General features: G+C 34.0%; 2 protein-coding genes across 3 annotated transcripts; one reads left to right on the plus strand and one right to left on the minus strand.

Annotated features, from left to right (window-relative positions):
* The first annotated feature begins 44 nt into the window (after positions 1-44).
* LOC111716788 (uncharacterized) lies at positions 45-14,351 on the plus strand. Its single transcript, XM_023492273.1, has 6 exons — positions 45-183; positions 1,361-1,455; positions 1,965-1,995; positions 2,720-2,794; positions 12,449-12,521; positions 14,018-14,351. Exons 1-6 carry the CDS (start codon positions 133-135, stop codon positions 14,050-14,052), a joined length of 360 nt encoding a protein of 119 aa, XP_023348041.1. The 5' UTR covers positions 45-132; the 3' UTR covers positions 14,053-14,351.
* Positions 4,188-10,658, minus strand: LOC111716787 (uncharacterized). Of its 2 annotated transcripts, XR_002768602.1 has the most exons (3): positions 10,069-10,658; positions 8,423-8,464; positions 4,190-8,267 (listed from the first exon to the last, which is right to left on the minus strand). XR_002768602.1 is itself a non-coding variant. In XM_023492272.1 (2 exons), exon 2 carries the CDS (start codon positions 7,903-7,905, stop codon positions 7,336-7,338), a length of 570 nt encoding a protein of 189 aa, XP_023348040.1. In that variant the 5' UTR covers positions 7,906-8,267; positions 8,423-8,966; the 3' UTR covers positions 4,188-7,335. The 2 variants fall into 2 exon arrangements, 1 of the variants encoding a protein (XP_023348040.1); XM_023492272.1 differs by lacking the exon at positions 10,069-10,658 and having other exon boundaries at positions 4,188-8,267; positions 8,423-8,966.
* Positions 14,352-14,928: the final 577 nt, after the last annotated feature.

Genomic DNA, 14,928 nt, shown 5'->3' on the forward strand with positions numbered 1-14,928 from the left:
GAAATGCAAGCAGATGTAATATTAAAAGAGCCTCCCTCATGAGTGCCCCCTCTCAGCCTCTCAGGGGGGGGACGCGTAGAGGGGGGCGGGGGGGGGCGCGGCCCCCCCTCATACGCCCCTGGATGGGAGTGCATGAGTGCAAGGCTAGATAGCCTTTCTGTTTTCATGGTGTTCCGTAGCCATGTTAGCAACCTAATTATCAATATACTTAAGTTCCGTTTATATTTTTTTGTTTAAATTTCAAACAGTTTTCAAAGCTTATAACTGTTTAGGCATCTGCAAAATGCCGCAAAAACTTTTACTATCATGAAAATAGAAGTATTTACACTTGAGTGCAGACTAAGCAATAGGGAATGTATTTTTTTTTTGAAGTGAAGGGGTCAAGGCAACTGTAACTTGAAGAGGCAGCAAGTGGAGTAACCCCTGCTATTCAGGGCCTGAATATATGTTCAGGGGTAATTACCTGGGGGTATTTACCCCCAGGATTCTAGGGGGGGGGTATTTACCCCCAGGATTCTAGGGGGGGTATTTACCCCCAGGATTCTAGGGGGGGGGGTAAATAACCCCAATAACTCCCCATATATCCGCCACTGTTTATAAGAGCTTTAGATAAAATAGAACTGACATTTCTTTGAAACTGTTTATGTCATATTGTTCTGGAAAAGAATCGTCACAACTGTAGTATTTTTGTTGTTTTGTCTCCTTTGTTGTAATCTTTTTTTGTTTTTCCGATCATAACTCAGGAACCCCTGGGCCGATTTTCCCAAAATTTTGACAAGGGAACGGGAGGCCCAGAAAAAAGTTCTTAGCTCGGTTTTAATATCATAAGTTGATTGGGTCGACCTAAAAAAGCATAAATCTGGTTTAAAATCGTTCAAGTGCAGGTAAACGGCCAAAGTAACTTTTTGTAACCTTGGCACTGCTGGGTTCCCAAGCTAGTGGTGTTAAATGTCGTCTTCCTAGATTAGGAAAACAACATTAAAACTTTTATTTGATGTTGTTTTAATAAACACTATAACTAAAAGTATATAGCCAAGAGGACTCAGTCCCCAAATTGGATAGGATCCGCTCGAACAGTGCATCCTGATCAACACTGCTATGGTCGGGAACTCCCAGCTTATCATGGCTCACAACTGGCTTATCAAAATTCAAAATTCCAAAAACTTGATTAAACTCGTTCTGAAGCAAATAGTTGTTTTAGTAGTTTGACAATCAACTTATTTAGTGGAAAAAAGATCATTGGGCACTACACAGTACACAATTTCTGTGTTTTACGTTCATTCGACTATATAAAATAGTATATCTTTAATCTACTAATTATTGTATTCTTTAAGTTTATTGGGACCAATTTATATTCTAGGTTGAGTGTGTGGACTTCAGTACGAGGATTACTGTAACTTTTGTACAGATTCGGAAGCATCTAGCATTTACCGACATACCTATACAAGTTTTCAGGTTAGTTTATGTACGCAATTGTGCAAGTTTTCAGGTTACTTTATGTACGCAATTGTATTCAGGTTAATTTATGTACACAATTGTACGTTTTAGGTTAGTTTATTTACGCAATTTTACAAGTTTTCAGGTTAGTTTATTTACGTAATTGTTCAAGTTTTTTGGATAGTTTATCTACGCAATTGTGCAAGTTTTCAGGTTAGTTTATGTACGCAATTGTGCAAGTTTTCAGGTTACTTTATGTACGCAATTGTATTCAGGTTAATTTATGTACACAATTGTACGTTTTAGGTTAGTTTATTTACGCAATTTTACAAGTTTTCAGGTTAGTTTATTTACGTAATTGTTCAAGTTTTTTGGATAGTTTATCTACGCAATTGTGCAAGTTTTAGGCTAGTTTATGTATGCAAATGTACAAGTTTTCAGGTTAGTTTATGTACACAATTGTTTAAGCATTCTAGTATGTTATTACATATTATTATCAAAAACCTCTTCCATGAATTTATTTTTAGGGTAAAGCTGAACTGTCTACCAATGTACAAGGTCTGACCAAGAAATTACTTTAAAAATAGTTTTTTTTATAATTTTGTTATAACTAAATTTTTAATTTCAATCATTATTTAATTGATCAGTGATCGGCATTTATATCAATACACTGTCCTTTAAATCTATGATTATTATCACAGCCTAACAGGATAAAAATTTAACAATGAAGTACACACTACACATCTTATCAAGATGTGTATTTTTGATTCCATCTGTTTTTTTGTTTACATTTCATTACATCTAAAATTATTCATTTGATAGTTTATTGGAACAAGAATATTGTCTCTCTTTTATTACAGATTCTCTTTTTTCACATGATTGTATGTATGTATGTATGTATGTATGTATGTATGTATAACTAGATTCAAAACTTGTGTTATTAGTTGATTTATTTTCTTGCAAGTTTTTCTTGATTGATTGATTGATAAATTGAGGAGGACTGGGATGAGTATACTCTGGATTTTCTTGATTGATTGATTGATTGATAAATTGAGGAGAACTGGGATGAGTATACTCTGGATTTTCTTGATTGATTGATCGATAAATTGAGCAGGACTGGCATGAGTATACTTTGGATTTTCTTGATTGATTGATTGATAAATTGAGGAGGACTGGGATGAGTATACTCTGGATTTTCTTGATTGATTGATTGATAAATTGAGGAGGACTGGGATGAGTATACTCTGGATTTTCTTGATTGATTGATTGATAAATTGATCAGGACTGGGATGAGTATACTCTGGATTTTCTTCAGAACAATATAAACCAAGAGCCATTAACTGCTAAAGTTCTCAAGGTTAGTACACTAGTTACTAGTTAGTACACTAGATTTAAAATAATTTTCATATTTTAATAAAAAAAAACTAGACACAAAAAGCAGTGTAATTTCTAAATTTTCCAGGAATATTCTTAAAATCTTTAAATATCTAATGATGATTTGATATTTTCCTTTTTTTACAAAAAAAAAGTTTACAACCCACAAAAAACAGAAGCAGCTAAAGAAACAAAAATATCAATGAACTGAATTTTTAAATCCCATTTTAAAAAATACTGTTTTTTGTCAAAGTTTATTATGGAAAAAACTTTTAAATGGTGACATCATATAGAATTCCACAATTTCTGTGTTATTTCCATTTAGAGATATGACAATTGAAATCGTTTTGTTCAAAATAAAACGCCGTTGCGTTTTTTTTCTTACTGTCTATATTGGCATAAATTAAAGTTCATAAATCACATGGTCCCTCCATTTTTTCGGATCAATTTAAGAACTCCCCCTGGTTAGTATATTAGTCACAATGGACATTTTCAGAAGACTCAAAGAGCAGCGGTCAACTTGTAGACTGCTACTCTTGGAACATAGTTCAGGTTTCTATTTTTAGAGGCTCCAAAGGAATCAGAGATCTGTATAATATTACAAAATTGTACTATGGGCAAAAAAATATATACCAATAACAATAAATCAAAACATTCTAACCCAATCTTTTCTTTTCTAAAATTTGTAGCACTAATAATAATATTTATGAAGAACCAATATCAAAATATCCACTTTTTAAAGAGTGAAAAATGTGATCAAAGGAATTTTGGTCAGGAATGGATGAATCCATGGATGAAAAGAAATCAGTTGTTTCAAGTTGAAGACAACATTTTGAAAGTTCTTTCAAGATTATTAATGTAAGATAACATAGGTTTAGAATACAAACCTCTCTCCGGAATGTTGAGGGACCGTTTCATTTATTTATTTACACAATTATTTGTAAAGTAGGGGGAACAGTACCCTTGTCAATAGGGGACAGATTAGACTTTTTCTTGATTTTTTAAAAGAAAATGTTGTCTTTACAAGTCATTTGTTTAGTAATAACAACATTTATTCACATAATTAAGCATAATTGAAAGCCAATTAGCGACTTCAACTGTTTGAATTGAAGTTTTTTTAAGAAGTTATTGAATTTGTATAAGCTATTTGACAATTAAGTTTCATTTTCTCACTTAGTTTTGTAAACAAATACCTTGCATGCTGATGTACATTGTACAACACACATGTTAAAGTTATATTTATCCTATTCTTTTTATTCATTTTTTAGGCTTAGTAAAAACACTGATTCTATATTTATTTTCTTGATGACTTGATGAAATACTGGTATTTTAAAATTTGTGATAAATTACTTAAAATCACTCCAAATTACATTAATGTTAGCTTGCTTAAACTTTTTGCACAAAAAGTCTATATTTGTGTTTGATAAGTATTTCTGAATTTTTTTAACAAGAGTGTGCATATCTTGCTCAGGTCATAAGGTTTAAGGTCTATGAATTCAATCTCTAAGTTTACCTGATACTGGGATATTTTCGTTTCATACAATCTGAGTAGGTCTCAGCAACATTCTAGACGCACATATAAAATGTTTAAAGAAGATGCACAACTTTATGCATGTCGGATCCCTAGAAACCAGCGACGTCACGCGACCAGTCCCATTAGGTTGAGATAGGTCAGGTTAGGTCGGGTTATGTTAGATTACCAAATTGGTCGCAATATGACCAGTCCCCTTAGGTTGTGTTAGGTCAGGTTAGGTCAGGTTACGTCAGATTACCAAACTGGTCGAAACATGGCCAGTCTCCCAGGTTGTGTTTGGTCAGGTTGGTCAGGTTAGGTTGAGTTACCTAACTGGTCTCATACTGGTCTTAACCTGACCAATCCACTTTGGTCAGATTTGGTCGAGGTTGTAGTCACCATTCAGGCTATAATGGGAAATACACTTAAGCATAAGCATTATGTGAAATTATGTGCTAATTATGTTTTAATCATATGTATAAAGGAAAGTCTACCTATGCTTAAGGTGTAATTATGAAGAATTACATTATATTAAATCAGCTTGCTCTTAATGAGGTCAACAAATTCTCACCTTCTCCCACCTCCTTCTTCCTTCCACCTTCCCACCCTCTTTCATCCACCTTTTTTCCTCCACTGTGTTCTCTCATACCTTCTTCCCTTCACCCTTTTACCTCCACCTTCTCCCCCCTACCTTCTTCCAGCTACTCTTAAGTTTACAAAAACTAATTTGAACCTGCTCAATCTTTAGTTTTAGACTTCAGTTTGTCACTGCGAAAAAAAATTGTTGCTTACCAAGCAAGTGTCCATGCTTAAACATCTAATTGCTGAAGGTCTGATCTCCTGAGAACTGTGATACAATTAATCAGTATCAAATGTGTTAATTGTAATGAAAAAATTTGAAAAGGTCAAATCTACAGATTTCAATAAGGCATTGCATTCAGTTGTTTATAACATTTTACCAAACAAGTTGTGTTTGACACTATTCCAACTGTTGCCTCAGCATCAGGAAAAAGAAGACCTGCTGGGTTGAACTGTTCAAAGCATTTACGTTACTGTTTACTAATATCTTCTGAGATTTAGTTTCAGAAGTTGGCGGAGTCTTCTTGTTTTCAAGAGGTTTACTTTCAATGGCATCATTGACTTGTAGCTTTGAGGTTACAGAAGTCTCCATCTTGAGATTGTTGTTAATTTCCTTTAGAGACTTGGTGTGAGGTTTAGTTTCCTTCTCAAGATCAAACTGTAGCTGCTTTGGAACTCCTCCCTTCAGAGCAGTGTCCAAATGAAGACCAAAGTACAGATTCTTGTCAAATCTATCCCCAGAAGGTATTTTCTGGCAATCATTTTGAATGCATTCTGGAATGACGACATCTTCATTTCCATAATCTATAAACTGAACCTTGTATTTTGATTCATGGAAACCTGTAACCAGAGCTCTATACTAGGTTACATCTTCAGACCATTGAGCAAATACCTTATCCCCAACCTTGTAAGAATGCATCTGCTGGTTGAGAGGGGAGGTAGGAGAGCACTGGTCTGTGCTACTACCAGATACATTAGAGAATCCAAGATAAACATTCTCATCCTTCTCCTCCAACTCGGGAATACTGGAGCTATCAAGGTGTACTGAATTTAAATCAACTGTATCTGTATTTCCATAATCAATGAAGAGAACAGAAACCTTATCTGCTGACAAAGATGTTACTATAGCTCTGTACCAAGTTTGATCTTCTCCCCATTTTGAAAACACATGGTTGCCTTGTTTCTGTAGCGAGGCTTCATCTATAGGTACTCTGGAGACAGAGGTTTCAGCACTGGACAGTACTTCCGAATTCTTTGATTCTTGTGCTTCTGTTGTAGAAGAAGCATTAGGGGTTGAATCTACAGCAACACTCGTGTCTTTGGGAACCTGTTGGATTTCCAACCCAAGATTTCATCCTTTAAATCAGAGGGAGGGATGTCAGACTCCTTGTAAACAATACTGGATTTGTCAACAATATCTGCATTGTCGTAATAATAGAACAGGACTGTAACTGTATCAAGAGCAGTGGACTGGATCTGTGCTCTGTACCATGTTCTGTCCTCAGCCCATTTGGCTAGCACCAGATCTCCTTCTTTCAGATCAGCTTCCAACTGTACGAGTTCCTTAACAGAATCAATAATCTTTTTAAGTTGAGTCTCATGTGATGAAGTTACTTCTGTGGGTTGGCTTTCAATATTTTCATCCTTTAGATCAGCTGCTGGTATCTTGCACGGCGTTAGAACAATATTTGACCTCACCACGCTATCTGTGTTCCCATAGTCATAGAACATGACGGTACATGAATTTTCCTCTCTGGTCAGAATCTGTGCTCTGTACTATGTGTTGTCCTCAGTCCACTTTGCAAGAACAAATTCTGCGTGTTCAAGAATATCTTTTTGCTCAGCAGCTCCATTATCTTGGGCAGCTCCCATTGCCAGAGCTTCCTTGGCTATATGAGTCTCCTGAGAGTCGAGTTTAGGTACAGGTTTGGTTACCAGAACATGTTCATCAATAAAATCTTCCTTAGGGATTAGATCTACACATCTAACGACATGGTTTATAATTTCCTGGTTCCCATAGCTGGTGAAAAGAGCTGTGCAGGAGTTCTTCTCTATCTTCAAGAATTCAGCATTATACCAGGTTTGATCCATGTTCCAGCGCGCAATCGCATGTTCTCCAACCTGTAGATCATTTGGAATAGATGATGTTTCTGCCAGTATCTCCTCTATGGAATTAGAAAACCTAGAGAATGCTTGAGGATGAACAATTTCATCTGCTGGAACATCCTGTATACTGGTCACTATATACTTCTGCCTAATGGTCTCTTGCCCTGAGTCTGGGAACTCGACTAAGAAACATTCCTTCTTCACCTCCTCAACTATAGTTCCTGCATTCTAGGTTTTGAAGTGGACCTTGCCAGGATCTTAGTTCCAGGAAGCAGCACAGACACACCCGGAGAGCTAGTTTCACTGCTAGATGTACTCTGGGAGGTTTAAGGTCTAGCTCCTCCAGACCTATCATCTACAAGAGCAGCGCTGTGATCTACTTGATGTTTATCTTGATCAGAAGAGACAATCGCTACTGGAGAAAATATCTCGGGAAGTCCAGAGGAACTTGCTTCTTCAGGATGCTTTGTATGAACCTGAGCTGAATTATTTCCAGACATAGATAAATCCTCATTCTTTACCTCCAGGATCTCCATCTCGTGCACCACCTCCAGTCTCTTATTGAAGGACAAGGATGTGTTCAAGGTTGATGAAAGGAGTCTCTGACCAGTGTCTGATAAACCAGGATTTACCTTTGTTGTACAGGAATCTCCACTTTCAGTCGCGATTCCGCCACTGGTTGATGCTGATCCAGGATTCGCTTTGATTGGAGTAGATGTTAAGCTGTCACATTTAAGCCGAGAGAGTTGTACATGTGATGGTTGCTGTACAGTGTAGAGACTTATGGGGAGTGTACATGGACCCCCTGATATATGGTGCTCGAGCAAACACACCCGATACAGTATACAGTCCTCCTTTCTGAGGAAGAAATGAGAAGATAATCTTGGAGTGTCCATCTGCCAACATCAGACCTTTAATTTCGACTTCAGAACTCTGATCTATCCAGGTCTGACACTTGGTGGATACTTTCAACTTTTCTAGACAGGATTCATTCAGTTCCTTGCTGGTATTGCTGTTGATCCTGAGGTTGATCTGTGCCCCAACAACTGCCTCTGCCTGTTCAGTTTCCACAACAAAAACATAATCTGCAGGTTCAACTCCATTAGTTCCCAGATACCCTATATCCTGGATACCAAGTCTGCATGGCAAAGTTCAAAGAGTCGGATTCTTGACAGCCTTTATCTTCGAAACTGTCTCTTCAATCTGTAGTAGAGATTGGTAGAGTAGTTCCATAGTTCTTACATCGAGGTCTCCTTCCCTATGATATTATTGAATGATTACCTAAGAATTACTATGATATTATTGAAAAACTATCTAATGGTTACCTGAGAATTACTAAGATATTTATAAAGATTTATCTAAAGATTACCTGAGAATTACTATGATATTACTGAAGAACTATCTGAAGTGTACCTGAGAATCATTAAGTTCTCCATACACAGTTGCACATCCTCCCTACATCAAAAGAAGGCTTATTTTTAAAACTAGTTCATAAGAAGATCTTTAAAAGAAAGTCAGATATTTTGGAAGTACCTATAGCACTGGCATTCTAGATGACACAAAAGATACTAATGTATATTGTGTAATTAAATTTCATTCAGGGTTTCCAAAATGTGTCACTGTGAGTGTGTGAAACACATGCCTCCAGGCAGATTTAAACACACACACAAACTCTTTATTACATATACAATATAAATGCATATTCAATAATATTGGCCATGAAATCAGTTAATCAAAAATATATTTAAAAGAAAATAATCTACTGTTTTATTTGCCATGTTTGATCTTAATGACGATAATGGTAGGTAGACTGGAAAAGAGTGAAGATTCTTCAACCCTCTCAATAAATAATTGAACGAAAACAATCATTTTGGGTTAGATCCTGGTCTGGTCGAATGTTAGTAAACTCAATTTGTATGTTTATAAATTGTTACAATTATGCTATACTAGGCTTTTAGGACGCTTCCCGCCCATCTTCTATTTAAATTGTGAACATGTTCTTTTTGTTTACATTTTAAAACAAAGAAGAAAAAAATTATGCGGATTTACAAAAAAAAATTTGCAGATTTTCAAAAATTTAAATTTTTTTACAAAATTAAAAGCTTTCAAAACACATTTTTTTTTATCATTCATAAACCTTCCCTGTGGTCATGTGATGTCCCACAAAAAATTTGGGCTCGATCGGTTCAGCCATTTTGACGTTTATTGGATAGAAACAGATAGACAAGTCAAATTTATAAATAGATTGCAAGTACAGTTCCCATAATTTTCTTACCGTATCTTTGTGTTCATTTGGCCATATCATATTCTTGGCAATTAAAAAAAATATCTCGACACTTCTGGTAAATTTAAGGAAACGCTGTCTCATGCAGTAATTCAACCTTTTTCATTTATATTTAAATTCGTCTTGTATGTCTGATTGTTTGTATTCAAATTTGTTTTGGCAACTCACATAACCCCAGGGACAATCCATTAATTTAAACAGAAACATTTTGTTTGTCTTGGTTAGAGCTTAGTTTAACAATCAAGTCTTCTTTAATGCAGTTTTTATCTAGATACATTTAATAAATAATTTTATAACAGTTTGGTTAATTATGTTTATGGTTGTCTAGAGACCAAGTTTAAAAAATTTGAGTGGCAGCTTAAATATAAGCCACAGCTTAAATATAGTTGGTTTCTTTTAAAATTGTATTCAATGTTTCAAGATTTAAGCCAGTGCTCAATTGAAACCTGTTTGTGGCAGATTTAAGAGGCAGCTCAAATTCATTAAATTCGGGCATAGGGCATATATTAAAATGGACAACAGGGGTATATATTTTTCAGAACTATCCCCCTCCCTCCTGGGGCCCCATGGGTGGGAATGATTTTGAGGGAAACAATGAAAAATGGGAATCAAAAGGCAAGTTTTTTCATACTTTTTACCCAAAAATGTATTTATTTTTCCCAATTCAGCAAATAAAACCCTAAAAATTTCTGCTAAAACAAAAATGATTTTTTGAGAAAACATACACCCCTGATGACCAGTTGAAGAGCATTATAAAAAATGTTTTATAATTTACCTCCTAAGTAATCATCGCTCCAGTAGTCCTGGCTTCTGCAGTTAACTTGTGAGCTCCAGTTTATAAGAAAGAAAAGAACAAAGAGCAACATTACTCAAAACTGTTAGATTCGTGAATTTATGAATATTCACAAAGAATCTCCATTTTAATCTTTGATAAAATTAAATTATATGCTTAAATAATTTATTTGAACATGAAATTACTGTACTGAGCTGGTAACTTAATCCTGATCGCTTAATCTGAATATCTAATGTGGACACTTTTAATCTTTTTAAATATCCCTACTATAATCCGACAAAAGAGAGTTCTGTCAACAAAGGGCAGACAAAAATTTCAAATTTCCTGGCTTTTGATTGGCTGTTCAGGATTCTGCCTACACCACTCGATTAGTTGAATTTGATTCTCTCTTCTGGACACAAACTAAAGATTAGATTAATCTTAAGAATAATGAAGATCTCCTCCTTGATCTAAATATCCACGATTCTAATGTTTTCAGCTTTGAGACGAGATATTAAAAGCTTAATTGTATTCCTAATTAAAATTTAACAACTGACATGGATGAACATGATATATGATCATTTACATGTATTTTAAATATTATAAGCAAGCATTTTTATCAAATTTATAAAAAGATAAAAAGATTTATAATTAAAAACTAATTCAAATATTGTCAAAAACTGATTTGTATAATGCATTGCAAATCTTAAAGACTCTTATATATTAGGTCTAGGAAAATAAGGGGGGGGTCAGGCGCGCAACTAGAGGGGGGGGCAAGGCCCCCCCTAGCCTGATTAAGGGGAGGCCTGTAGGGGGGGGGGGGGGCAAGAGCTAAGAAGTTCACCCCTGTTTTGATACTTAGCGATTCATGATTCCTGACACTGAGAAAATTTTAGAGCTCTGATCGAAAAAAAAAAAAAATTGAACGTTATTTTCTTGAGCTTATAGTTCAATCGATATACTGTAGTACACTATTAAATTAATCCTAATTTTTTCTAAAAAAAAATATTTTTCATGCAAAATCATGATTTTTTAATGAATTAGGCGTTTTTTTCAGTGTCTGGGTATTATGTACATATTTGATTTCTGGATGAATAATGAATATATATGTATATATGTTAATTGTAAATCAATTAATATTGTGATTTACATTAACAAGAATAGATTTCTTTTTTATTTCATATCAGATAACACATCTGACTTACTAAATATCCGGTTGGTAAGGTTAGTTTTTTTTATTGTTTGTGTATAATACACATTTTTCTTGCTCCGCCCCCCCCCCTAGAAATATTTAGGTTGGGGGGCGGCAAAAAAAATTTGCTCTTGTCCCTTTTAACAAAATGTCCAGAAATATTTGATTTTGACAATTTTTTATTTTAATTATTTTATTTGTACTATAAAATAGCTTGTGTGTAATATCTCATGCTTGCATAATTTAAAATAATATATAATACTAGAAATTCAAGGCGCTTCGCGCCCTTCTTTCTAGCCTTAGAGGGCGCTTCGCGCCCATCTTCTAAATTAATTGTGAACATGTTCTCTTTGTGTACATCGTAAAACAAAACAAAAATAATTTGCGGATTTTCACCGAAAAATTCGTGGATTTTCAACATTTTAAAAAATTTAATGACGATCGAATTTTGATGGAGACAAATATTTGAAATTTTGATCATTCATAAACCTTCCCTGGGGTCCCTAGATGTCCCACAAAAAATTTGGGCCCGATCGGTTCAGCCGTTTTGACGTTTATTGGATACAAACAGACAGACAGACAGACAAGCCAAATTTATATATAGATGATTTCTATTATGTCAGTTTATACATTTTGCACACTAATACATCTGGCAATTTTTAAAACAATTAAGAAAATTTCATAGTCTTGCGGAGCCTCTGATAAAGTAAAATAAACCTTGAGTGCTTTTATATGAATGAAAAATCGATGAAATTTAAATAATTATCATTAAACTTGTGAAATAAGATCGGGAAAAAATTATTTCCGTCAGATTTTCTCCGGACAACGATTTTTTGTTTTCTCAAAAGCTTATAAAAACCTATTTTTCCAAAGTTTTTTCACACGCATTTTGATTAAAAGTGGTTGTGAACGTAATGTCAAGTTACCCTCCATGCAAAGATGACAATGCCCGATTCACAACAGTTCCCTTAAAAGCTCTGTCTAAATCAATTAAGAACTATAGATATCAATGAATATAATTTTAAAAACTAATTAGTTTTTTATTTAGCTCTCTTAAATAGGAATTAACTTTTATACTTAGAAAAAAGCCAATATCTTCCACATCATGATCCGTTTAAGCTTTCAAGGGTTTTGATGTGTCGCTTCAAATCATGTATTCAGTCTTTTTTACGTGTTAAATTATTGTTTTAGGCTGGAGACGATAAATCTGATCCAATAGTGTCCATTCGACTCCCCTCCTCCAGGGATGCTGCTTCTCTACTAGGTTAGAAATTATAAACAGTTTAACCCATAAATTCCAAGACACCGAAAACAAATTTTAAAATGTTGTTTTTTAATCCTACTGTTAATCCTATTGTTAATCCTACTGTTAATCCTACTGTTAATCCTACTGTTAATCCTACTGTTAATCCTACTGTTAATCCTACTGTTAATCCTACTGTTAATCCTACTGTTAATGCTGCAGATATTTAGTTTTAAATCATCACTGCCAACCAAAAATCTTGTAGTATTTTGCCAATTACTCATTTTAAACTGTAAAAAAAGCGAATTGCAATTTTAAAATGTATATGTCTAGGGCTAAAAATGTATAATTGAGTTGGTAAAACCAAATTGGTCAATGCGTCGCGACACTTTAAATTTGAGAATGAGAAGTTTTATGTAGAACTTTCAGAGTTGTCTAGATTTCAGTGATATGAAGCTCTGTTTCCGGCTTCCGCTGTTTCATGGCTATTTATTTATTTATTTTTACAATTACTGAGCTTTAGATATAATAGTATAAACCCATTGAAAAATTGTTAAGACGACATTTTATAAATTCTTTCGGTGTCTTCGATGTGCAGGGTTAAACTGTACTAGCGAGAAGATTGGGGAAGACGACTTTAAGACTCTAGACATAATTTTAGATATTCAAATGAACCTAAGCCAACGAGGTTATAGTGTATAGAGTGATGATGTACGCTAATCCTTTACTAATTTTATAGGCCATAAACTATACCGATAGTGTACTGCATATTTGTTTATTGTAAGTCGATTCCGGCCTAACCTATAGTATATCAATATTAGTAAACAGTTGTAAGTGTACAGTACAGCTAACTGAGGTAGATCATCCCCCCCTGACCGAAGTCAATCAGACCTTATAATTGATTTTAATGTGTGAAATAAAACTGTTTGATTTGTAAGAAAATGCACTTTATTATTTGCTTTATTATTATTTTCTTTCTAATTTAAGTTTTTTGCTTTAAACTGTACAACGAAGAAAGAGGCTACTCACTTTCAGTCGCAATTCCGCCACGGTTGATGCTGATCCAGGATTCGCTTTGATTGGAGTAGATGTTAAGCTGTCACATTTAAGCCGAGAGAGTTGTACATGTGATGGTTGCTGTACAGTGTAGAGACTTANTAGGTCTGCTGAAATGTTTTTCTATGTTAATTTGAATATTTAAAATCATACTTTTAGTCTCAACAGTCTTCCTTCTTTTCTACAATGATATAGGTCTCACTATTAGAAGAAATTATTCTAAAAAGTACTAATTCCAGCTTAATTTTGGTTGTAATTATTAATGTAATAAAGCAAACAGTTTTACCAGTTTTATAGAAATCAACTTATTACGTAAAAACGGTAAAATAGGTCTATTTACATGGTACAATAAACACTGCACAATTTGGATTTATTAGTCGTCTGCCTATACCACAGGTTTATTGGGTTCACTAGAAGAGAACATTGTTTTCTAAAAAGAACTAATTCTAAATATTATTTAGTTGAATGTGGGCTGGCAAGAAAGATGGTGATATAGAAATTGTCTCAGCTCAACTTGAAGGATTACAATTTTCTAGTTCGAATATCCTTTAAATCCAGTTTTAATCGGTTTTGAATTGATTTGAAAAAAAATCACTAAAATTTTCAGTACAAATTGTTCTGTTGAATCAAGGATTCATTTATTTTAAAAAAATGATTTGTTCTGAATCCATTAAAGAACAAAGTCATGTAATGGTTTTATTCACATTTGTTTCGTAAGTTTATTGTTCCTAAAATTCGGAACCAAATCTTTGTACTTTTTTATTATTTTTTTAATAAATATTGTTGTTTTTTTCATTTTTTATTGTTCATGAGGTTGTGAGAATATTTCTTGAATTCACCAAACCTCTCAAAGTTGACTAAATTCTGGTTAATTGAAATACGAAAGAAAGCAGCTCTAAGCTGTATTTCTTATTTCTCCGGTAATTTTTGTACTGTAAATAATGAATGAGATATTCTAGTTTTTGGATGTGAAAATTGATTATTTAAGATTGTGGTTGCTCTGTAAGAGGGACTTTTTAGCAGTTAAGACGACGGATCTAAATCATCTGAATTAAACACTTTTAAGACAAAATTTATTTAATAAAGGTTTAAAGGGTACGTTGATTAATCAGACATGCCACTCTATAAATATAAAGTCTTGAAGTTATGTGCACAGTCCCTTTCAGTTTTATTTTTTATCTTAGTCGTCGAAAGTGCTGAATTTTTAGTTGTATTCTGTATTCTACAGTATAATCCTATATCTTGTATTCTACAGTATAATCCTATATCTTGTATTCTACAGTATAATCCTATATCTTGTATTCTACAGTATAATCCTATATCTTGTATTCTACAGTATAATCCTATATCTTGTATTCTACAGTATAATCCT

The sequence above is a fragment of the Eurytemora carolleeae genome, unplaced genomic scaffold (genome assembly GCF_000591075.1).
Source record: "Eurytemora carolleeae unplaced genomic scaffold, Eaff_2.0 scaffold2193, whole genome shotgun sequence".
Taxonomy (NCBI): domain Eukaryota; kingdom Metazoa; phylum Arthropoda; class Copepoda; order Calanoida; family Temoridae; genus Eurytemora; species Eurytemora carolleeae.

What these genes read in the sequence shown, in the direction of transcription:
- LOC111716787 (XM_023492272.1), bottom strand. Translation starts at nt 7,905, where the DNA reads ATGGACACTCCAAGATTATCTTCTCATTTCTTCCTCAGAAAGGAGGAC.
- LOC111716788 (XM_023492273.1), top strand. Translation starts at nt 133, where the DNA reads ATGAGTGCAAGGCTAGATAGCCTTTCTGTTTTCATGGTGTTCCGTAGC. An exon ending in TCATGGTGTTCCGTAGCCAT is followed by an intron (nt 184 to 1,360) that starts GTTAGCAACCTA and finishes TTTATATTCTAG; the next exon opens with GTTGAGTGTGTGGACTTCAG. An exon ending in ACTGTCTACCAATGTACAAG is followed by an intron (nt 1,996 to 2,719) that starts GTCTGACCAAGA and finishes TAAATTGATCAG; the next exon opens with GACTGGGATGAGTATACTCT.